A 24,565-nucleotide genomic window follows, 5' to 3' on the forward strand; every position below is an offset into this window, starting at 1 on the left:
GTCAGCTTGTAGATCTGCTATTTTTGGCTAAAGTTCTCCTCAGAAAAGGGATGCTAGGGTTCAAGTGGTTAAGGTAAAAAAAAAAACATATCACACAAAGATTTGGCGGACCCCCTGTAGTAACTCTGAGGACCCCCTAGGGGTCCCGGACCCCCTGTTGAAGACCCCTGCAATAGACAATAACTGTAGTTTATACCCTGAAGCATGCTGGGAAGTCTTCATCACGTTGGCACACCCTGGGACTCTACACAGCCCCCACCTGAGGAGTTTCACTGTCCCCAGTACCCCACACACCTAAAAATGTCCTGGAGGTGCTGAAGCACATGTCTCCTTATAGCTTATCCAGCCCTGGAGGCCCCGGTGGTCTCGGAGGTTTGGGGGTCCCAGTGTGAAGGTCATTATGATGGGGAGGGGAGGGGTCTCCGGCATTTACCTGGTTCTATTCTATGCTGGCGAGTTGCCAGTCAATATGGAGGACTACCTTATGACCATGGTTCAATCATGCCTGCTGCAGCCATCTCTTGGCTTGATCTGTGGATCAACATATCCAAGCCTTTGTGATTTTGGGGCATGGGTCCCGGGTTGGAACTGTGAGAGAGCCTCCCGTGTTGATGAGGGCTTACGTTGGACAATAACTACTACTCAAAGTGTCTAAGCAGAAATACAGTAAATACCGTCCAAGAAACGTATACTTTGAGGCTGTGCAGATCTGTTTACATTCCATGGGCATGAACACTGTGTCATGATTGGACGAAAAAGACAGCTTCCTGGGTTAATACATACAACGGAAGTGCCGCCCTATAGGCAATTTCAGCTCTTTACCAGGCTTTACTCCTTGTCATATGACGGAAAAGTCTGGGAACAAGGTTAATGAGGACTTGGCACCGAACGTCATTCAGGTCACAGTTCAAGTATAGCCCTTCAGCTTCAGTAGGTGGTCAGTGGGAGGGTTAGGAAGGCTTGGCGGCAGTTGGCTCACCAGTTGGCTCGGCACGTTCACGCCAGTTGTCCTGGTGCTGAGGGACAGCGGGAACTGAGGCTCGGCAGTTACGTTCAACATGTCCCGGTCGTCCACATCGAGAGCAGGTGACCGCCCGGGGCCACGGTCCCCTCCGCTGTCCCATCGGTAGCTCTTGTGTCTGGAAAAGGAACAAATATTAGGCCTACTGTTTTTACAATGGTGGTTAATGTGATGTTATGAGACGTATGTCGGATGTGATTTGTCTGACATGATTCGTAGTCTTTGTTTTGGGTAAATTATTTTGTTATAATGATAGTTCTTTGCAGTATGTTCTATTTCTTTAATTTTGTCTGTCTCCTCTCTTCTTTTGTCTACGGACAGCTTCTAAGAGACAGTTCTTTCAAGCTCCAACCTACTTAAATAATTACTACAACTGTTTCCCTTAAAGTGGCAAAGTGGCATGTAACTTTTTTTTATGAATAAAATGTAACTTTGTCCAATCTGTATGGTAGAATATGTTAACACAATAGGGGTGGTTGTATTTTGTCTCCCTGCTCTTCTATTCTAGACATTTAGATTGTGTCAAAGGTCATGTCTCACCTAGACACAGGATCTGACACAAATTTTTACCTGATGGTCAAGATTAAATGTATCCCCTGAGCAAGCATGAAAGCTCTATTAGCTCAATGGTAAAAATTTCAGCACTTGCACAGGAAACCGGGTTCAAATCCGCGGTAGAAGAGGAAGGTTACAGCTTTAATGAAAGAAATAAAAATGTAAAGGTGTGCGATTGATGTCAAAGTAAAGTTTCATCTATGAAACATCTTCATCTCTCACATCATAGCCTGCCAGACTGGGAGCTTCACTCATGGTGTCATATCCCGAAGAGGACGGTATTGATCCCTTCTTCAGCCATTCAAAAACCTTGGCAGGTGAATGGTGGTATGAACTGCTTCCTGTTTCAGATGGCGTTCCACCACTCACTGGAACAGAAGACAACAAGACATTTACAATGATAATAATACAAGAAGAAAAAACTGCAACTGATTATAAATATATATATATATTTTTTCTCAGTTCACATACTCTATTGCCTAAAGAGGAATCTTAAAGGACCACTTCACCCATTTTCAACCTATCTTCATGAAATTGGTCCTCACTAATGCTCATAATAACGTTAGGGGCAGCAGTGGCCTAAGAGTTAGAGGAGCACACTTGTTGCCGAAAGGTTCCCGGTTCGGTTCCCGGTTCAATTCCCCGGACCGTCAGGAAAAATCTGGGTGGGGAAGTGAATGGCCACCACTCACCACTAGCTCAAGTGCCCTTGAGCAAGGCACTGAACCCCATTTTGCTCCAGTGGAGCTGCTCAGTGACCAACAGTATAAGTTGTACTGTTATACTGGTCAGCTCCCAGGTTTTAATGCGTGTGTCTACAGTATGTGCAGGGCGTTGATGGAAATGAGCATTTGTGCTCAGCTACCCTGGGTAAATAAAGAACAAAACAAAAGACAAAATAGCTGATCTACAAGCTCACAACGGGCAATAATGCGCTTGTGAGCTTGTAGATCTGCTATTTTGTTTTTAAATATTGTATATTGTAAAATGTTAACACTAATATTTTCATATGGGGGTCCCTGGCACACAATATTGTCAGATGGTAGTTTGTGGCCAAAAACAGCTCGGAAAACACAGTAAAACACTGTGTGGGCTGAAGGGATAACAAAAAAAGTCCTGGGGACTTCCATTTTCCGTTTCCATTGTGGTCCGAATCACTGTTGTTGCAGATCAATTATATCGATACTCACCACTTGGAGGAAGGTGCAGTAGACTGCCCCTTCTCCTCCTGGCAGCTGGCAGGGTTGGTTCTTCAAGCTCCTTCACCACAAACTTCAACATCCTCTGTATCATCTCCTCCTCTCTCTTCTTCCATTCTTCTTCCAGGCTGTTCCGTTCTTCGTCTGTCAATTTTTCTTTCAGACTTTTGAACGGTGTCATCTCTAAAGGTTCATAGTGTCCTCTGTTCCTCGTCACCATGTCTTCTATTTTCTCCATCAACTCTTTTATCTCTGAAATGTTCAACTTGTCGAAGTCTAGAACATGATATCTGTAGCCACATTTCTCCAGGAGCCACCTCAGAGGTTCTCCTTCAGACACTATGTACTCCTCAACATGTTTCCCTCCCAGCCAGTATCCCCATGTGAACAGAACCAGAGCGTGTCTCCAGACTTTGTCCCCCAGCAGCTCCATGTGTTCCTCCACTGATCTCCTGTCAGCTTCAGAGAAACTGGACAGGACAGGAACAGGCAACAGGAGAGCGTGGGGTCCAGGAGAACATAGAGTCACACCGTGTAGAAGGACGTCTTTGATCTTCTGTGATGGAGGTGTAGTCGACCAGTCTGGACAGATCACCACACTCACATTTCTTTCAGCAACTTGACTCTGTTGTTTGACACATTCTGTCAGTTTGGTCTGGGTTTTAAACTCCTGGAATATGAGGATTACTGTTAATGTTAGTGTTAGATGTAATGCCCACCCCGAAGTAACTGGCTTTTAATAAAAACCCATAAAAAGGCTGTGAACTCTTGTTGCTGGTGGTCCTTTGGAGCTGGAAGGGGGGGGGGTCTCACTTGTTAGGTTCCCCTAGGCCGGGGCGTAACATGATTGGGGGCTCGTCCAAACTAATCCCCTCCCCTGTTTTGGTAAGTTCACTATCTCAATATTTCTGGTTGACATCATTTTGTTTGTAGTGACACAAATTTTTGATTTGGAACATTTTTAATATGCAAGTGGCATTGAAAATTGGTAAAGTTAAGAGTGCTCATGATAAAGAAGCTGGGGGAGAGGGGTTGCATTTCCTCACAACCGAGGAGGGGGCAAAAGCTGAGGTGGAGCACGTTGCCTGCCCTGCTTATAGTGCCTGGTGCATCCACTCCCAAAAGTCCTCAATACACCAAGGGATGTTGGCTGACCGTCAGGGTCAGGGAAATGGAGGTGGGAGACGGGGGCCTTGCACTAGTGACAGCTTGAGAGCTGATATGCCACCCTAATGTTGCTCTGCAGTGATTGCAGGTGACACAAAAACCCAGCATGATCCCCATGAGAGCTTCTTGTGAGCAAACAAAGTATAGTCATTAAGGTTAAGAATACTGTTTGTATGAGTTTGCCAACCAGCAATATGGAGATTGTGAAATTATGTAATAGTTTTAGATTTTTGGTGTGCAAGTTAAGAATTTTCATATGAGTTTTTTTGTAGATATTCAGTGATTTCATGTGTTTTGTAGTTCTGTGAAATTGCGATTTTTGTAGATATTCTGTGAAGGTGTGAAGATTCAGTGATTTTTGTAGTTCTGTGTTTCATGTTCAGCTATTAGGAAGAAGTCTCAGTGGAAGACATTATGAGTGAGGGCAATTTCAGTGAGGTCTCTTGCAGACATTAGGAGGGAAGGAGTCTCTGGAGATATGAACGGAGGTCTCAGTAGAGATAATAGTAGGGAAGAGGGAGTCTCAGTGGAGACAGGAAACGGAGGTCTCAGTAGAGACAGCAGTAGGGAAGAGGGAGTCTCTGGAGATATGGGAAAGGGGTCTCGGTGAGACATTAGGAGAGATGGTCTTGGTGGGTAGATAGGAAGGAGTGAATTGAGCATATTTTTTTTGGAGTTGTGAAGGTGAAATCAAACTTTTTTTTGTGATAAATGTTTGATCTTAGGGGGGAGGTGTTATGACCCTACAGTAGGTCATATTATGTATTTTTATATTGCTATATACTTTTATATTGCTACCTTTTTGATTTATTATTTGTCTTTTTGTTTAGTTTTTTTGTTTGTTATTTTCTTACTTGGCTTAGTAAACGTACAAATTGTTTTTCAGTTTTGTTAAATCAAAATACGAAACTATATGTTCATGATCTGTTTTGATATTTGATTTTGTATTTAAATGGGGTAGGCAAAACAAGCTTTAGCTTCAGCCTACACCTTTTCGGAACATTTTAATGTGCATTACTGATATGTACTGTACTATACTTGATTGTCTAAAAGGCCCGCAATAAACAAACCTAACTAACAGGAACACAACAAAATAAATAATAGAAAAGTAATAAACTATATGGAATAATTGAACAACCTAAATATATCTGATGGTCAATAATCACAACCAGCATAGAGAAATACAATTTCAGTTTAATGTAAATGTAATATACAATAACGTATTCTTATGTAATTACTCAGAGGGAGGGACCATGATCACTGACAGTTCAATGGTCACATGATGTCTTAAACACTTAAACAGTATTTTATACTTTGACTATTCAAAAATAAAAGGACAAGCTTCACAACACGTCGCTATGTGACAGGTTGTGACCTTGTAGATCTGCTATTTTAGAGCAAGGAGAAAAGGGGGGGATTGTGCAAAATTGTTGTGGCACCAGGGTGAATGAAAGTGGTAAAACATTAATGACAGCAGATACTTTCACATTATCACCAGAAATATTTCTATTTGATATCTTTATGGTTTACGTTGAGGTCATTCATTATAACATCACATTCATATTTTACTCACCTTGAATGGAGTTTCTGGAAACACAGTCTTCACAGTCTTCTGCAGTATGTAATTTCCAGCTCTGCTCCTCTGAAGCTCCTCTCCACCAGCCAACATCACCCTCACATCTGATAGACTCTGATGTTCTCCTGACAGACACAAACTCTACATTACTTCACTTAACAATGATTTAAATATTTAGGACCTGGATTCAGAGATTGAGTTTTATAGCAGCCTTCATACTGTCACTATAGAGAGGAAACCTTATATATCCAAAACTGTTACTTTTCAGGAAATGGAAAAAATAACCTGTGTTCCAATGGATCCAATGTAGTTATCATTTAGTAATAGGCTCTAGGTAATACTACTCATTGGTTCAATATAACCACACAGACAGACTTATATATATAGGGAAATAGAGAACATAATCTGATCTACAAGCTCACATGGCGTCACATAGTGACGTGTTGTGAGCTTGTACTGTACTTCTCACAACAATTACATGAAGATAGGTTGAAAATGGGTGACGTTATCCTTTTTCTCCCCAATTTAGTCATTATGCCAGTTAATTTGCCACTGCTCCACCCGAGTGCCCGTGAAGTTTTCGTTTCATAATTTACCAGTCAGTTTCATAATATAAACATTACCTTCAAACAGAGCTTTCAGAGCTGTTCTTTGTCTGTGTGTCCTGGTCATGAATGTCTCGACATGTTCCTCTACGATCGTCTTCCTCTCTGACACCTTCTCTGAAACATCTCCATCAACTTCATAGTGTCCACCTCTGTTTCCTGCCAGCATCTCCTCTATCTTCTCCAGCAGCTCTGTGACCTGAGTGTCATCTATCTTCGTAGTGTTGAAGACATGATATCTGTTCCCACATTTGTCAACAAGCCAACGGAGGTCTTCCCCTTCAGCCTCAATGTGCTGCTCAATGCTTCTGTCTCCAAGATTGTCTCCCTTGGTGAACAGTACTATAGTGTGACTCCACACGCTCTGTGACAAAAGTTCCATGTGTTCCTCTACTGCTACTCTCTCTGCTTTGGTGAATGCTTTATCAAGAGAAACCATCAGAAGAACAGAATGTGGTCCAGGAGGACAGAGACTCACACTGTTCTGGATCTCCAGTTTGTCCATCTCTGAGGTGTCCTGTAGTGGACTGTCCTGTCGCCAGCCTGGTGACTCCACCACTGTCAGACGTCTCCCTGCTACTGCATAATGTCTTACCTCACACTGCACTGATCTCTGACCTCTCTGACTGACTTTAAAAGGACTGCCTCCCAGAATGAGGTTTCCTGCTGAACTCTTCCCAGACCACTCCCTTCCCAGCAACAGAATCCTGAGGTCAGTCAGTCCTGTCAAAGAAAAGATTGTTTACTTTCACTTTGAAACCTTTTTGTTTAACAACATTTTTATTTTCTTAAAACATTCCCCAAAAAGCTGATCTACAGGCCACACGTTGTGAGCTTATATCTGCTATTTTCACAGTTTGTTATAATATATATAAATATAAATAATATTGCACTTAACCACTACAACCCTATAGTTAGTTTACTGGAGTCCCCCAGGGGATTCCTCCTGTTTTCGCTCGGCACTAGATATCTTCTATCAGCTATTTATGCCTAATGTTTGCCCCACAATAGGGATGCTAGGGATGTGGTTAAGCCCTATATACTCCATCATATGACAAATAGCAAAAATATCTACAAGCTCACAACGCGTCGTCATGCAAATCACAAATCAGTTATTGTCACTATTCTTTTTTAGGGACACCAGAATTGCCAGCAAATACAATCAAAACACAGAATACAACACTTATTATAATTGTTTTGCCAGCATGAGCTGCTCACATCAGAACAATGCAATTTAGATTAGCAAAGTGTCACTTTAACAAAGTAAAACAAAACATACCCATATGTTTTGGTTGTCCAGTTGTTTGTTTCTGAGCGTCTGCCCTCCTTTGTTCTGCTCTTCTTCTGATGGCTCTCTCCATCTCCTTCAGTTCCTCTGAGACATGTTTTTCTGTCTCATAGTGACAACCATTACTATTCACCATCTGTTCTATCTTCTCTAGCAGCTGTGTGACCTGACTTCTATCTCCTCTGTCAGTAATGTTAAGAACATGGAAGCGACCTTCACATTTCTCGGTAAGATATCTTAATTGATTGTCAGATCTAATGACATCAGGTGCCATCTGCAGAAGTGAATTATTGTTATTAGTTACAGTGAACACCATAATAGTGTGTGTCCACACTCGATCACCGAAGAGAAATCTCAAATGCTCCTCTGCTGACATCGCTGTTCCTTCAAATGGGGTGACGTCCAATCTCATCACTAGGACAAAGACATGGGGTCCTGGATGACACAGATTCAAACTCTGTTGGATTTCTAACTGAGTCAGTTTTGGGGTCAGATCTGGAAATCTCCATCCTGGAGTGTTGACCACGGTGACCTGTCTCCCTGACACTACCGCTTGTCTCATGATGCTCGTTTTTGTTTGTGTGTATGTGTCAAAAACATCTCTCCCCATCATCTCTCTTCCCAGGATGATGTTTCCTACTGAACTCTTTCCGCAGCGTGCTCCTCCTCTTCCCCCGATCAGAACGATTCTCAGTTCTGTCGGGTCGCTGTTCTTTCCTGGTTGGAAAAATAAGAATAATATTCATTAAGATCACAGATGTTACTAAACCCGTATCAGTTTGCTGGTTTCATTTGTTTAATAGATATACGCTATATTTGACATATATTGTTACAGGTTCACATTATCTCTAGATTTCTATAGATTTAAATATCATTTTACACTTTTATTCGTTAGGGTTAGGGCTTAACACAAGAGTTAGGGCTTAACGGTAAGAGTACAATTCATGCCACAAAACCCATTTTCGAGCAAATGGTGAGTTGTAGCAGCAGGGGCGCAGGGGGGGGGGAGGATTGGGGGGGTTGTGACATACCAGTTCCATGGGGACGGGGGGGCAGGGAGGCCCTGTCGTAGGCCTCATCCACAAGAGGGTCGAAGACGTGATCCGCCAGGTCCACGTCGTAGAGCGGGTCGACCGTCTCCATCTGACCAGCCCAACTCAAGGCCGGGGATGGTGCACGGAGCGGCCTCGCCGCGGCCTCTGTCCGATCGCTCGAGCCTTCCCCCGGATCTGGGAAAAATGTTAAACTTCCAATGATGAGCAGAATCACAGATATCTGTCTTGTGCGCAGCAGCCTTAGGTAACACTGCTGTTACCTAAGGCAGGTAGGAAGGTAAATTAAGGAAAGGACACCGACGTCATTTTCTCTATCCAGCAATTCCAGCTGGCAGATTCGTCGCACTGCGTGGCAAACTGCAGCCGGGAGTTCGGTGGAATGCTTTGTAGTCAACGAGAGCCAGGTGGACCAGCTTATAAATAATCTCTATTTCTTAAAGACTGAGACCTTTGTAAAATAGTCGGTCCAAGAAAATAAAAGAAGACATATCACACATTGTTTTCTGCTGTGTTGCTTTTCGATGTGTACACTGTATAATTTTATAGAGGTATCTAAAGAGCACAAAGTACGTTTATGAACGTGCCAAAGTATCGCAAGACTGTCCATCAGTGTGACAACCAAATCTTGCGATAATACAGAGTCTGAAACGATACCTTCCGCTGTTTAAATGCTTCAATAAAATTGCGTACTGTGCACATAAAAAAGAACAGTTATTACAAAACAACCTGTGATATCTTCTTTTATATTCCTGAAACGATTATATGACAAAGGTCCAGCCGTCTCTCATTCACTGCAATGTTCTCATTCACTGCAAAATTACCAGCAGGCGGGAATGCGTCTATGAACGTGAAATTATGTAAACAGAGAGCTGTAGTGGATCGGATGATGGAGGACGTCAAACTAGATGTGTCTTTCATAGGGAACTTATTGAAAACTGATGATACGTCCCAGGTGCATCCATGTGATGTTTTTTCGTTATTGTCAATGATGTCTATCATATAAAACGATGCCTTTTCATGGTCATTTCAAGCCCACATAAGAGAGTAAACTGCCATGCTGTAACATTGCTGATATGTATGTTTGCACCATGTATGACATGCGTTTGTTTATGATTATTGATTATGTATTTCATGCTTTTTCTTTAGTTTTACGTTGAGTTAATAAAGATTACCATCACATCAACTCATTAGTTGGCTTCGACCTTATTTCCCAGCTGGGAATGCTACGGGTGGAGGGGGGGGGGCACTCGAATTTGTTCCCCCCCAGTTAAAAATTGTCCTCTGCGCCCCTGAGAAGCAGTGTTGCACATACTCACAGGTTTGCATTTTACTTTTTCTGTTCACAAATGTTAATTGAAAACAAACAAGTACTTTTTTGCAAAGTACAAGCACAAACCACAAACCATTCGTTACAAGCACAACACATTTTTACAAAACACACGCACGTACATGAACCTTATATTCTTCTCGTACGATGAATAGCATCTACAAACTCACAGCTTGTAGTCGCGTTGTAGAGCTTGTAGATATGCTGTAGAAGAGCTTGTGGATCTGCTATTTTTGAAACCTTTTGAAAAATCTTTAAAATGTAGACCTTTTGAAAAGGGGGACTTGACCAGTCCCCCCCCCCACCCACACCACACACACACACCACTGCTATAACCTGAACACCACACACACACACACACATAATGTTTCACCTGCTGGCGTGCTGCTGGTAGTCTGAATCCCGCTCTGCAAAGTGTCGCTCTGCGTTGCTGCCTCCATCAGCTCTCGCTGTGTCTCTGCTGTCGTTTCCTCCATTTGTAATGCTTTGTAGCCTACTAGAAAAGCCCCAAATTAACTTTAATACATTTTTGTCTCCCGTAGCAAGCCAGACATGATTGTTTTTTTTTTTTACATTAACCACTTGAACCCTAGCATCCCTTTTCTGAGGAGAACTTAAGCCAAAAATAGCAGATCTACAAGCCTATAGCAGACAAGCTCACGACGCCTCGCAGCGCGAGGCGTTGTGAGCTTGTAGATCGGCTATTTTTGGCAAAGAGTTATAGGTGTAGAGGGAAAAAAGACCAGAAAAAGTTTATCTGAAACACAATTTTAAACAATATAGAGGGGGTCCCTGCTTCATCTCTCTCTCAGCTAGGGGGTCCTTGACCTGAAAACGTTGAAGACCCCACGCCTATAATATGTATATGTTACAGTGAATTTGAAGGGTTAAAAAACGGGAGTTTGTAAACGGAATTTGTGAGAGAAAAAAGATTATTCCACATGACATTTAATCAGGAACAGAACACAGATCTTTCGACAAAACAATAAATGGATATGTACATTTCCCACAGGCTAAACAAAAGTTAAATTTGGCCTTCAGTGTTAAGAATACATTTATCGGCCAAACACTGCAGACTTAAAATATGAACAATTGAAACAGGTGATGATCTATTATTCCATCTACAAGGGCTTACCTAATCAGACAGCATGCATGTGAGGCCCCTTGGGTTGTTCCACATGGTCTTCAATGCCTCACTGTTGGTGCGTCTGTCCTGTTTTACAGTGATGTAAAAGGTCAGGGATGTAAAACCTTTTATTCAAACCCCCCAGCCCCCACATCAGAGCATTTTGCTCTGCCCACTAGGAGGTGTCAGTGTGCTCGTTTGCTTTTTTCCAAATTCAATTGGACATATAAACATAATATAAGAGTACAGCACATTCATACAGTAGACCATGGGGTCTTCAACAAGAGGTCTGGGACCCTTAGGGGGTTCTGAGAGTTACTACAGGGGGGCCGCCAATCTTTGTGTGATAAGAACTTTTTTTCTTTTTATTAACCACTTGAACCCTAGCATCTCTAGACCTAGCAGACCTAGTACAGAGCCAAAGGTCAATTTTACTGAAGGGTAAAGGGTAAACTTAAGGGTTTAAGTGGTTAAATATAAACAAACAAAAAATTATGATGATGCAGGCAAACAAGTCTATGAAGCTATCTATGGAATCTATGAGAATGTTTAATCAGAAACACAATTTTATACAATAAGTAGTGGGGTCCCTGCTTCATCTCTTTTTCAGCTAAGGGGTCCTTGGCCTGAAAAAAAACGTTGAAGACCCCTGCAGTAGAATGCTTTGCAAAATGTTACATTTGAATGCTTGCATGTTTTATTTGATGTTGTATTCAAATAGGGTAGGTACACCTTTTCGGACCGTTTTAAGATGCTTTACTGGAATGTACTGTACTATACTTGTTTGTTTAAAATAAGCTAAATCAACTAAACTAAACAAATTAGACAGTGAAGATTACCATCACTTCTACAATCTATTGTAGACTGCTAATTCACACAATGCAAAGATAGGATAAGTCAATACTTTAACATGATTCATAAAGGCAAGATAAATTATGAAACAATAATGTAAAGCAAATATTTATGGGACTTAAAATACTGATGACAGCACTTGTGTTTCATGTGTGGCACACATGAAACACAAGTTGTGATTTCAGTTCTTTATTTATTTTTCTCAGTTCACTGTTGGCTGGAAAAGTCTAGTCAAATGATTTGTGGTTTGTCCACAATGAGTTCCCTTTCTTCACCATCGCTGCATGGTTGCATAAATTAATCAACATACCCCATATATCTGACTGCAGATACATCCTCATATACACAGGACAGCTGGATTGTCGTACATTAAAACATTTACAGCTGCTTTTCTTTACTGACTATTCTGCCAGTGAGTTTCTCACAGTCGCTACTTCATGTCTTAGAATGCTGTCCACATTATTACATTATAACTAATGTTGAACAGTGTGAGACAAACCTGAGAGTAGAGGGCTGATTACACCTGGTGATGATGGTACAGTACATCCGTCACCACAGCTGTAAATTTAATGGGAAATATTGTCATTTATCAAAAGGACAAGAAGAGCTCCACACGCTGTAGCTCCCTTAACCCATTAAGACCGGGAAATCTGTGCCATTTTAGATTTTAGCATTGGCTATTAAAAAAATAACAGATCTACAAGCTTGTTGTGACGCACTGCGAGCTTGCACATCTGGTATTTTTGTGAACATTTTTGTGGTTGAAATATGTTGAATCATTTTTTCTTTTTTAACACAAATCTTCTCTTCTGGGGGGTCCCTGGCACAAAACATATACAAATACATATCTATACTGATATATCTATTACTGATACTGACAGTGATGCAACCCCATAAGTACATGTACAGTATAAGAAGCTGCATGAATATGAAGCTCAGGTTATCTCGAGACCCCCAGGGGGTTCCGAAATAAATTTGGGGGGTGGGTCCCCAGATGATTAGCTTAAAGTGCAACATAGTTTTCTCACTTAACAGTAAACAAACCAACATACAGCATAAAGTGTATACAGTATCGTAGTATAGTTGTGGGTATCTGCACATTCATAAAGTTACAATTGAAAGACTTTTAAGACCTTTTTTAATTGTTTTGGGGGTCACGGCCTGAAAAGTTTGGGAACCCTTGCATTAGAACATGATGCTACAGTACCTGCATCACCATTGAGACACACATTCTCAGTTAACAGAGTAAATACCTTGAATAAAATGCCTAGTTATGAACCCACTATGAAAAGCATTCATTCACTGCTTCATCTTCTCTGAATTCTTAACTGTATTTCCCCACTGGGGAAAAATTCAATTGTCACCAGCAATTAAAGGTAGGGTAAGTGATTTGCAATTATTCAAATAATTGCAAAATGGGTCTATGTTCTGATAGTGCTCGTTACTATAGAGTGTCCTGTCCATATAAAGAGTCTCCATGTCTCTCCAGCTCTTTATAAAACAGAAAATGTATTTTGTAGTTTTTTTTTTTTTGTAGTTTGTTTCATTTCCAATTTTATCCAACCAGGACAGAGAACTCAATCAGGATATAGATTAAACAAGTGAAATTGGAAGTGATGACACTAAGAAATGAGCATGCAAAATTTTAACTGGAACACTATACAAATTAAGCTTAAAAATGGGTACTTTCTCCTGATTGGCTGAGATTTTGACACCTACCGAAAAATGTATTTTCTGTTTATTAAAGAGCTGGAGAGACAGGGAGACATCTGTTACTGAACAAACACTCTATAGCAATGATTACTATCAGAATATAGTATTTTAACCTTTTAACAAAATACTTTTTGTTTTAACCAAAAAATATCACTTACCCTACCTTTAATATAATAATCTAACACATTCACTTCAAATAGACAGCATGAAACATTCAAGGTTTTTCATGTATTGATTTTCTGATTTGCAACCTGAGTCCTATGATTATATTCTATTGTACTTTACAGTGCATATCTAGACCTACATGTATTTCAACCAGCTCAACAGATCAACAGATTCTGACAGGGATACAAAGTTTGCAACATTCTGTTGTTGCAACATTCCATCATGTGTCACTAGAGGGCGCACTTTAACCACCTCATATCAAGTCACAAGAGTGAGTTGACTGACAGCTCAGATGTGTCAACGCTGACTCTAAATGAGAGCTCCATGCAGGGTTGCCATGTCCGCTTATAAGCAACTTTGGGCTTGTTTTTCTGTCAAGTTGCTTGTAAATATTGGTAGTTGCAGGTTGCGTTTTTTTGGGCTTGTTTCCTAATGTTTTTTAAAGGGCAAAACCACTTTGGTTTGGGTTGTATAGTCACCTTGCCATGATGTAACTCCAAAGGTGGACAAGAAATCAAAAATAATTGCTCCATTGATTAGAAATTGATAATTCAGAATATGCTCCTCATTGACTTACATTGTATGGTAAAACAGCTCTCAAAGTCACTCTTTTAGCATGTAAACGAACGCAAACAAAGTTGATTATAGAGCATCACCAAACCCAGTACGGTTTGTTTTTTAAATAAAAATGTCAACTTCCTGTCGATTTTGCCATTTTTATTAGGAAGAAAACCCGGACTGGATCCATTTTTATTTAAAAAAACAAACAATACTGGGTTTGGTGATGGTCTATATTGTCTGAATCAACTTTGTTTGCGTTTGTTTACGAGCTAAAAGAGTGACTTTGAGAGCTGTTTCACCGTACGATATAAGTCAATGAGGAGCATATTTTGAATTATCAATTTCTAATCACTGGAGCAATTATTTTTGATTTCATGTTCACCTTTGGAGTTACATCATGGAATGGTAACTACGCAACCCAAACCTCTACCAAAGTGGTTTTGCCCTTTAAACCAGCTGGTTCTCAAACATTTTCATGTCAAGGACCCCCAAATTAATATGTATTTGTCTATCTTTGTTTTCAAATGCTTTGGACCAATTGTAATCAAGTTAGACATGTTAACAGTATCTTAAAGCCTCACTTTGTAACTTTTTTGAATGAATACAATGTTGATTGATTGATTGAAAATTTTATTAGGCAAAAGAATGTAAAACAACACAGTTACATTTATAATACTTTTGTCTAAAAGGTCTGACCAAAAAAGTCCTTGCGGACTTGTTTCCGTTGGGGTCCTTGAATTAATTTCATAGACAAAATGTCATTTTGTCCAATCTGTATGGTACAGTATGTTAATACAATGTAACGTATAGGAGTGGTTGTATTTTGTCTCCCTGCTCTGTGCTCTTGAGACATTTATATGTCTCACCTAGGCACAGGATCTGACACGGATTTTGACCTGATGGTCAAGATTCAATTTATGCCCCGATCAAGCAGGCAGGCTCTATTAGCTCAATGGTACAAATGTCAGCACTTGCGCGGGAAACCGGGTTCAAATCCAGGGTAGAAGAGAAAAGTTAGATAGAGCTGCTTTAAACATTATATTTTCATATTAGGCTATGTCCATTTCATGTTATGTTGGATATTTCAGTACTTGAACAAAGCCAAACATTTTCCTCAGAGTATTGGTTGCTCTACACCCCAGAAAGTATAACAAGTGCTCCCAATTCAGAAAGCCAATGTGCTCTCTGTCTATGTATACCTGGTGTCCAAGTGAGGCGAGCTATAGTAGTAGTTTGGTTCCGTTTAATAATATCCTTTATCTGTTTAACTAGTTTGTTCTTTACTGTTTGTCTTTGTTGTTGTGGTTACGGGTCATGTTCATCAGCATCATCTTATACTATTATAATGTACAGTCATACAGTTCTATTGTACAATGTAACACTATCAAACATGTGTTTACTGTAATTCCTCACCTGTCATTAATCCTGATGTCTGTCCAAGGTCCTTGTCTGTAGACACTGAGTTGTAATTGATGACTTCGTAGTTGATCTGTATCACACAGTGTTAGATACAAGATAAACCTGATTAATACAATGGTTTATTTTTTCTGGAAAGAGTTGAGCTGGGCGGAGACAGAGAGAGAGGTTGCCAAGATACGTAGCCTACGCACATTCAGAACAACCAATCATGTCTCTATGATACACCAGCATTAGAAAGGACATGAGAACATGAAAACAACACTCACATCGGCATGCAAATTTCATTCCGCATGTAATACTTCCTCCTATTTTATGCAGCCTATGTCGTTTTATGTCCAGTCGGTCAATGGTTCTCAACCTTTTCAGGCCACGACCCCCCAAAATAATCATATTTGAACTGGGGACCCCCCACCCTGACAAGCAATTGGAATTGTAGGAGTTGAGGCATTACATTTAGTTTGACTCGATTCCACAGATAAATATTGTGAAAATAGCAGATCTACAAGCTCACAACGCCCGCTTCAATGTTCTACCATGGCTCTGGGGGCCTGACCCTAACCCTAGCTAATCATTTGGGGATAATAATCTTATACCGATTATACTAATGTATTCGTCCTTGAACCCTCCCCTCCTCATGTCTATGATAGATTAAACTTCTCAAATGTTTTCATGTCAGGGGACCCCCAAATTAATAATGTATTTGGCTGCGGACCAGTGGTGGAAAGTAACTAAGTACATTTACTTAAGTACTGTACTTAAGTACAATTTTGAGGTATTTGTTTTTTACTTGAGTATTTCCAATTTCCAATACTTTTACTTCTACTAAACTACATGTCAGAGGCAAATATTGTACTTTTACTCCACTACAATTATTTGAAAACTTTAGTTACTAGTTACTTTTCAGATATAAATTATTACATTATGAAACATATTAACCACTTCAGCCCTATTTTATACATAGGCTATTTGAAAATAGCAGATCTGCTATTTTCAAATATGTTAGTACTTTTACCTTTGGTACTTAAAGCACATTTTGATGCCAATAGTTTTGTACTTTTACTCAAGTACATTTTGAATTCTGGACTTTTACTTGTAACAGAGTATTTTTATATTGCAATATTGGTACTTTTACTTAAGTAAAGAATTTGAGTACTTTTTCCGCACTGCTGCGGACCACCCATCTGAAAATATTTTGAATCCATACAAGATTTGTGTGGTTAAAATGTTTCAAAAATACATTTCTAATTATTATATAAAAAAGATTAGTACCTTTTCTCTCATTCAGAGTGCTTCCTTATCACCTGCCTGCAAAGTGGTTGAAGAAACCAGTCCAGCTTGCTCCTCCAGTTAATAACCTGCTGTAAGGAATGACTCTGGGTAAAAGTCCACAGCCATTTATGACATGACTCTGCAGGAGGCTTGCTGTGTTTGGAGAGAGAGAGAGAGAGAGAGAGAGAGAGAGAGAGAGAGAGAGAGAGAGAGAGAGAGAGAGATAGAGAGAGAGAGAGAGAGAGAGAGAGAGAGAGAGAGAGAGAGAGAGAGAGAGAGAGAGAGAGAGAGAGAGAGAGAGAGAGAGAGAGAGAGAGAGGTGACATCAACATTTACACAGAACCCTTTACTGATATTTGTGTGCTGTTTTTAATTAAATGACGCCTCTGCCATCCCTCAAACAAAGACAACCAACCAGCTCTGTCCTCTTCAGTAGGGAGGAGTCCAAGTCTCGTCTTGCCACCCAGGCGAGCCTGACAGAAGGCATGAGGTGCTTGGCTTGAAGGGTCCTCAAACCTCCATCTAAGAAATGGATGGCACCGTGACATCACATGACATTCACGTGTGACATCTGTGGTGTCTTAAGGCCTGGTCCACTTTGGTGGAGAACCGGGTTCAGAACCAAATACAGCCAAGATCAGTGATATTTCATGACATTTTCAGAGAGCCCCATTTCCATCACAGCTTTCCTGCGGAGAGAAACACATATATCTCTATTTCACGTGTGTACACACACAAATCCCTGCCGATACTTTTTGAGATATGCTCAAGTTGGGACAAAATCAGTGCACAGACAGACATGTTGGCTCAACTTGAAATCAACCTTAAAATCAAGATGCACAATGCTCGTCTTTCATGCTATAAGGGGGGGACACAGTCAGAATATGAACGTACCCAGGCCTTTTCCCATTGTTTTAGCAGCTGTTCGTGCTCTGTGAGCGCACTCCTCCACTGGTTCAAATCTCTGGATGGAATGCTCTCCTCATCTGTTAATTGATAAGAGGCTTTATGCATATACAAATATACCTAATAATGTCATGTCAGGGGTCATGGCAAAAGCACAGCAAACGTCCAGGGTAAACTGTCACACCAATATTTTGTCCTAAATTCAAGGTCGGTTGCGGGTGCGGTAGTCTCAAAAACACGGGGCAAAAAGAGTGGAGCGAGAAGTTTAACGATTTTCCCCCTTTATTTTTTACATGCTCAATAATGTGCTCAAAGTGCTCAGGACAGGGGTCTTCAACAGGGGGTCCGTGAACCCCTAGGGGGTCCTCAGAGTTACTACAGGGGGGCCACCAAATCTTTGTGTGATATGATTTTTTCTTTTTTACATTAACCACTTAAACCCTAGCATCCCTATTCTGAGGATAACTTTAGCCAAAAATAGCAGATCTAAAAGCTCACAACGCCTCTGCGAGGCGTTGTGAGCTTTTAGATCTGCTATTTTTGGCAAAGAGGTTTGGTGTAGAGGGACAAAAGAGCAGACCAAGTAAAAAGAAATAAAGAAAATCTGAAACACAACTTTATACAATATAGAGGGGGCCCCTGCTTCGTCTCTCTCTCAGCTAAGGGGGTCCTTGGCCTGAAAATGTTGAAGACCCCTGCTCTAGGACAAACGTTTCTGTCATGCGATCAGTGTCACTGATGATGGTCACATGACTAATGTTTGTCCTACCATTTCACTTTCTCTTATTAAATAGGAAAAAAAAACTCTTAAGATTTCATTGTGCAACTACTACTCGTCCATTCATATGGTCCCAAAACGAGTAAACATGGCTCATCTCAAATCAGCATGAGGTACAGTATTGACTTAAAAGAGGAGGCAAATAGATTGCAAACTGAAACCAGCACATCAGGGGCGCTGGGCGCAGACTGCCCAGACTGTTGAGACATGACTGACACCTAGAGAAATATGCAATTACAATGAATCATAACCAGTGGTGGAAAGTAACTGCATGTACATGTACTCAAGCACTGTACCTATAAGTACAATTTTGAGGTACTTTTGAATATATTGGAGTATTTCGATTTTTCAGTACTTTTACTTCTCCACTACGTCTCAAGAGGCAAATATTGTACTTTTACTCCACTACAATTATTTGAAAACTGCCGTTACCAGTTACTTTGTAGATTTTGATTGTTATTACAAAACATACATTAACCACATTCAGCCCTATATACAGTACATTTCTGCCATTTGAAAATAGCCGATCTACAAGCTCATTGTGAGCTTGTAGATCTGCTATTTTCAAAAGATATGTAGACATTTTATACATTTGAACACTTGTGAAACGGGATATACATTTTTGATACCAATACTTTTGTAATTTAATTCCAGACTTTTACTTAACAGAGTATTTTTACATTGCAGTATTGATACTTTTCCTGAAGTAAAAACATTGAGTACTTTTTCCACCACTGAGCATAAACACCAGTGGTGAAAAAAGTACTCGAATGTTTTACTTAAGTAAAAGTATCAATACTGCAATGTAGAAGTACTCTGTTACAAGTAAAAGTCCGGAATTCAAAATTTACTTGAGTAAAAGTACAAAATTATTGGTATCAAAATGTACTTAAAGTACCAAAAGTAAAAGTACTAAATGTTTGAAAATAGCAGATCTACAAGCTCACAACGCGTCGCGATGCCACGCGTTGTGAGCTTGTAGATCGGCTATTTTCAAATAGCCTATAAAATAGGGCTAAAGTGGTTCATGTTTTATAATGTAATAATTTAGATCTGAAAAGTAACTAGTAACTAAAGTTTTCAAATAATTGTAGTGGAGTAAAAGTACAATATTTGCCTCTGAGATGTAGTGGAGTAGAAGTAAAAGTATTGGAAATTGGAAATACTCAAGTAAAGTACAAATACCTCAAAATTGTACTTAAGTACAGTACTAGTAAATGTACTTATAGTTACTTTGCACCACTGGTTAACTTGCATTGGTTCCTTTCTCACTAAAGACTACACTCTAGCTCGAACATACACTTTAACAGCTGTTAATAATGATGAATGATGACATACGGTCTAGACAGATAAATACGTTCCGATTGACAGATTATTCAAAAACAAACCAGCCTGACCATAGATATAGAAACCTTTATAATGTGTCTATGAGCCTGACATCAACACGGTCCCACATAAAACACGTTATCATTGTGCGACCCCATCAGAAACGCGTCATCAATGGAGGGACACGCCCCCTTTGGATTACCGTATTAAATATTATTATTATTTTTATCATGGATCAGTGGAATCGGTGGAAAAAGTACTCAAATGTTTTACTTAAGTAAAAGTATATACTGCAATGTAGAAATACTCTGTTACAAGTAAAAGTCCGGAATTCAAAATGTACTTCACTTGAGTAAAAGTACAAAAGTATTGGCATCAAAATATACTTTAAGTGCCAAAAGTAAAAGTACTAAAATGTTTGAAAATAGCCTATGTATAAAATAGGGCTAAAGGGGTTAATGTATGTTTTATAAATAATAATTTATATCTGCAAAGTAACTATATAGTTCCTAAAGTTTTCAAATAATTGTAGTGCAGTAAAAGTACAATATTTTCCTCTGAAATGTAGTGGAGTAGAAGTAAAAGTATTGGAAATTGGAAATAATCAAGTAAAGTACAAATACCTCAAAAATGGTACAGTACTTAAGTAAATGTACTTAGTTACTTTCAACTGACAGTGGTGGAAAAAGTACTCAAATGCATTACTTAAGTAAAAGTATCAATACTGCAACGTAGTACTCAGTTACAAGTAAAAGTCCGAAATAAAACATTTACTTGAGTAAAAGTACAAAAGTATTGGCATCAAAATGTACTTTAAGTACCAAAAGTAGAAAGTACTCATGCAGAATGTCCCATTTCACAAGTTTTCAAAAATGTATACAAATCTTTTGAAAACAGCAGATCTACAAGCTCACAATGCTTGTAGATCAGCTATTATTATTATTTTATTTTTTTTACATTTTCTCCTCTAAACGTATATGTGTCACATAATGACCAGAAAGAGTCTTCTCTTTTCTTATTCGAAATCAAAACAAAAATAATAGAGTTGAAAGTTTGAAATGAGAGTTGTTATTGACAGCTGACCAATCAGCGAGAAGCGAGAGCTCGCGTGGAACGCCCATAGGTGGAATGCCGGGTACTAACGCGTTAATCACAACGTTCTACGTTAGATGTGTCTGAGACTTTGAAAGAACCAGTCGCATTTAACCAGAGCTTAACAGTTGCTTTAACCCTAACGGACGGAACCAGTGACCACCAACCAGAAGAACATCTACGGATTGTTTTATCTACTTTTGTCTACTTTTTTCTTGCAGCAGTGCTAAATTGTTGCTTTTCAACCAGCTTTTTCCTACAACTGGTGAGTTTGATGTAGTTTCATAATGCTCGGGCGGGGGGGTTAGGGGGGGAACTGTCATTTTAATGCTATTTTATTGATTAGGTTTGATTGTAGCGTGAGCTGCTGTTGAAATAGCAGATCTGCAAGCTCACAACACGTAGCTATCATGTCATGTTAATGCATGGCGTTATCACGACGCCTTGTGAGCTTGTAGATCTGCTATTTTAACTGCCGTTGCCGTCGTGTTAACCAACGCGACGCCAGATGCATCGCGACGCGTTGTGAGCTTGTAGATCTTCTATTTTAACAGCCGTTGCCGCCATGTTAACCAACGAGACGCCAGATGCATCGCGAGGCGTTGTGAGCTTGTAGATCTGCTATTTTAACAGCCGTTGCCGCCATGTTAACCAACGCGACGCCAGATGCATCGCGAGGCGTTGTGAGCTTGTAGATCTGCTATTTTAACAGCCGTTGCCGTCACGTTACGTTAACTAACTAAACTAAATAACGTCGGTTACCGGTAACCGAAGTTTACCGTTTACCGTTAATGGCCGTTGCTGTCGTCGTTATGATCGTTGTCAAAATAGCAGCTAGCTTGTTTCTAGCTGTGTAACGTCTGTCTTAGCTTGTTTCTAGCTGTGTAACGTCTGTCTCTTATGTATGTTGTGTTGTTGTTTTTCAAAACGCTCTTGGGTTTAAGGTGTAAATGTCATTGTAAATGGTTGTACTGTTGAAATGAGTTTAATGCATTCAAAACGTCTCATTGTAGCTTGTTTACATTGTAAATCAAAGGGATTGGGCGCTGTCGTTCAAAAGACGTCAAGCTAACAACCTGAATGGATTTGTGGAGGAGGCCGTTGTAGCTCTGGTCCATAGTGTTAGAACAGTGGGTTTCAACCTTTTTCATGTCAAGGACCCCCAAATTGACACTATAGCCCGTGGACCCCCCATTTCAAAATATATGCCAAGTACGGTACCCTCATAAGAAGATAAGATGTTGTTACGGCTCTAGCAGTGATTTTCAACCATTTTAATTTCAAGGACCCCCAGTTTGACATGCATTAGGGCTACGGACCCCCATTTAATAACATTTCTATCTCTGGGACCCCAATTTGTACTGTAAAATCAATGTTAATTTAACCCTGAGAGTGTACACATGGAACCAAATGGACCCTAACGGGTCCATTTGGTTCCATTTGTACACTCTCAGAGTTGCAGACCCATAAGGGTCCATTTGGTTCCTAACTATCTATCATTTAGCTGGGGACCACCTGGGTCCTGGAATCCCTTCAAGGTCCCTGGACCACTGGTTGAGGAAGGTTAAGGAGAACTCCTTCTAACGCTATGGAATGGATCAGAGCTAGGGCCGTTGTTATCTTGTAGATCTGTTCTACTTTGGCAAACGATAACCGTCATACTGTGTGGTCCATGTAAGAAGCCTGCATGGGATTGATTGATTTATTGAATATACTTTATTAACGGTTCATAAGGATGCTAAGAGGATAAACCCAAGAAAGCCAATGGATTGTTTCCATTGGGATCCTGTGTACAGTGGTGTAAAGTACTCTTACTCAAGTACTGTACTTAAGTACAGTTTTGAGGTATTTTTTACTTTACTGGAGTATTTCGAATGTTCTGAAGCAAGCCTACTCGGATGATTTTATTTACTCAAGTAAAAGTAGTAAAAGTAGTAATCTCACAATGTAGAAGTATTCTGTTGCAAGTAAATTACTTGAAGTAGCATACCAAAGTAACAGTAGGCCTACTCATTATGAATGGCATTTCACAATTGTTGGGGATTTGGCTCCAATATGTCAAAAATAGCAGATCTACAAGCTCACAATGTGTCTCATTGCAAGCTTGTAGATTTGTATTTTTGAAATAATGTATGTTTTGTAATGATCTAAATCTACACTGTAACTTGTAACTAATGTTTTGTAATGAGATGTATACAATATTGAAAAATGGGAATAGTCTATGTACGGTATTTCCATTTTTACTTCCATATTACTATAGTAGCCAACCTCAAATGTGTACTTAATTAGGCTAAAGTCAGTCAGTATCAGTGTAAATGTTTAGTTACTTTCCACCACTAACATAATAAACTGACATGTCTTTCTGTTTCTCTTTCCCTTTTCACAGCTGTCTCAGCTCTCTCTTTCTCAACTCTCTCTCTCTCTCTCAGCACTCAGCCTCTCTCTCTCGCTCTCTCGCTCGCTTGCTCGCTCCCGCTCTCTATTTCTCTCTCTCCCTCCTCTCTCTCCACAGAGCAAGATGGAGCTGTATCGCATCCAGTTGATCAACAAGTCGCCTTCCTCTGGATGTGCAAGTAAGTTACTCTTATTTGACTATTGACTATTATTTGACAATAATTCATTACTGTAATCAATTTCTGCTCAATGTTTAGCTCGTTCACCTCACTAGATCCACATTCTTTTTTTTAATGCAATTTGATTTGGAATTTAAGGAATCTTTAGTTAAGAATAACAATAGTAAACTAATGTTGTGTTTTCCATTGCAGAGCGTTCCAGATGGGCGAACAGGTTGATCGTGGACGTGGACAACCTTAGGGACCGCCCCCTGTCCGATGACGACATGGAGGTCATCACAGAGTGCATCCCAGAGCTGTACACCCGCATCGACCAGACGAGGGACCTTTCCTCACTCACACTGGACGGCAAGGAGCTGCTCAGACCTCCAAAGGACTTCGGGAGGTACTTCACAGCGGTGCCTCGTGACACCTACACATACAGTGGCTTCAGCAAAGCCTGGGGATGGCCCGCTCCATCCCCACCCCCCGTGAAGACACCGGCGGTGATGTCCACTGAGGATACTGTTCTCTACCAGGTCTTCTCCGGGTCCCTGGTGACTCCGCCCCACCCCACCACCCTAACATCACCCTTCAATGGGTGGAGGCACGCCCGCAACCAGTACGACCTCGTGGAGGTCTCTGGTCAGCAGCTGCCCAGAGTCATCTCCTGTGTGGAGACGACATGGGAGAAGGGGGGACGGGTGCTCCATCGCCAGTTCAGGGTGTCCGTCTACAGGACAGACGGACAGATGATGCTGTCTGTGTTCTGCAGCTTCCCCGTGGTTAAGGCACGGAGGCGTATCGTCTTCAGCGAAGACGGGGCGCCTTCCCCTTCTACCCGGCGGAAGAGGGAGGCTGATGTCGATGAGGCCATCGTCAGAAGCCCCCCTCGAAGCAAGCCACGTCTAAGACTGTAACGCAGACAGACGTGGGATTGTTGAAACACCCAATCAAAGCCGGAGGGAAAACCACTTAGAAGTGGAGGCGCATGGGGCACCTGGAACCCTTGA

The 24,565-nt window shown here is 40.6% G+C and overlaps 1 protein-coding gene across 4 annotated transcripts; it reads right to left on the reverse strand.

The window, feature by feature from the left end:
• Window positions 1-17,030, reverse strand: LOC308104525 (GTPase IMAP family member 8-like). Of its 4 annotated transcripts, none has more exons than XM_080454963.1 (12): window positions 16,899-17,030; window positions 15,624-15,699; window positions 12,271-12,329; window positions 10,929-11,006; window positions 10,167-10,286; window positions 8,443-8,640; window positions 7,403-8,128; window positions 6,142-6,846; window positions 5,516-5,643; window positions 2,767-3,445; window positions 1,799-1,944; window positions 1-1,139 (listed from the first exon to the last, which is right to left on the reverse strand). In XM_080454963.1, exons 5-12 carry the CDS (start codon window positions 10,267-10,269, stop codon window positions 951-953), a joined length of 2,874 nt encoding a protein of 957 aa, XP_080311089.1. In that variant the 5' UTR covers window positions 10,270-10,286; window positions 10,929-11,006; window positions 12,271-12,329; window positions 15,624-15,699; window positions 16,899-17,030; the 3' UTR covers window positions 1-950. The 4 variants fall into 4 exon arrangements, with proteins under 4 accessions (XP_080311089.1, XP_080311088.1, XP_080311090.1 ...); XM_080454962.1 differs by having other exon boundaries at window positions 10,167-10,289; XM_080454964.1 differs by lacking the exon at window positions 16,899-17,030 and having other exon boundaries at window positions 10,167-10,289; window positions 15,624-15,728.
• Window positions 17,031-24,565: the final 7,535 nt, after the last annotated feature.

The sequence above is a fragment of the Gymnoscopelus braueri genome, assembly GCF_963280865.1.
Source record: "Gymnoscopelus braueri genome assembly, chromosome: 17".
Classification (NCBI taxonomy): domain Eukaryota; kingdom Metazoa; phylum Chordata; class Actinopteri; order Myctophiformes; family Myctophidae; genus Gymnoscopelus; species Gymnoscopelus braueri.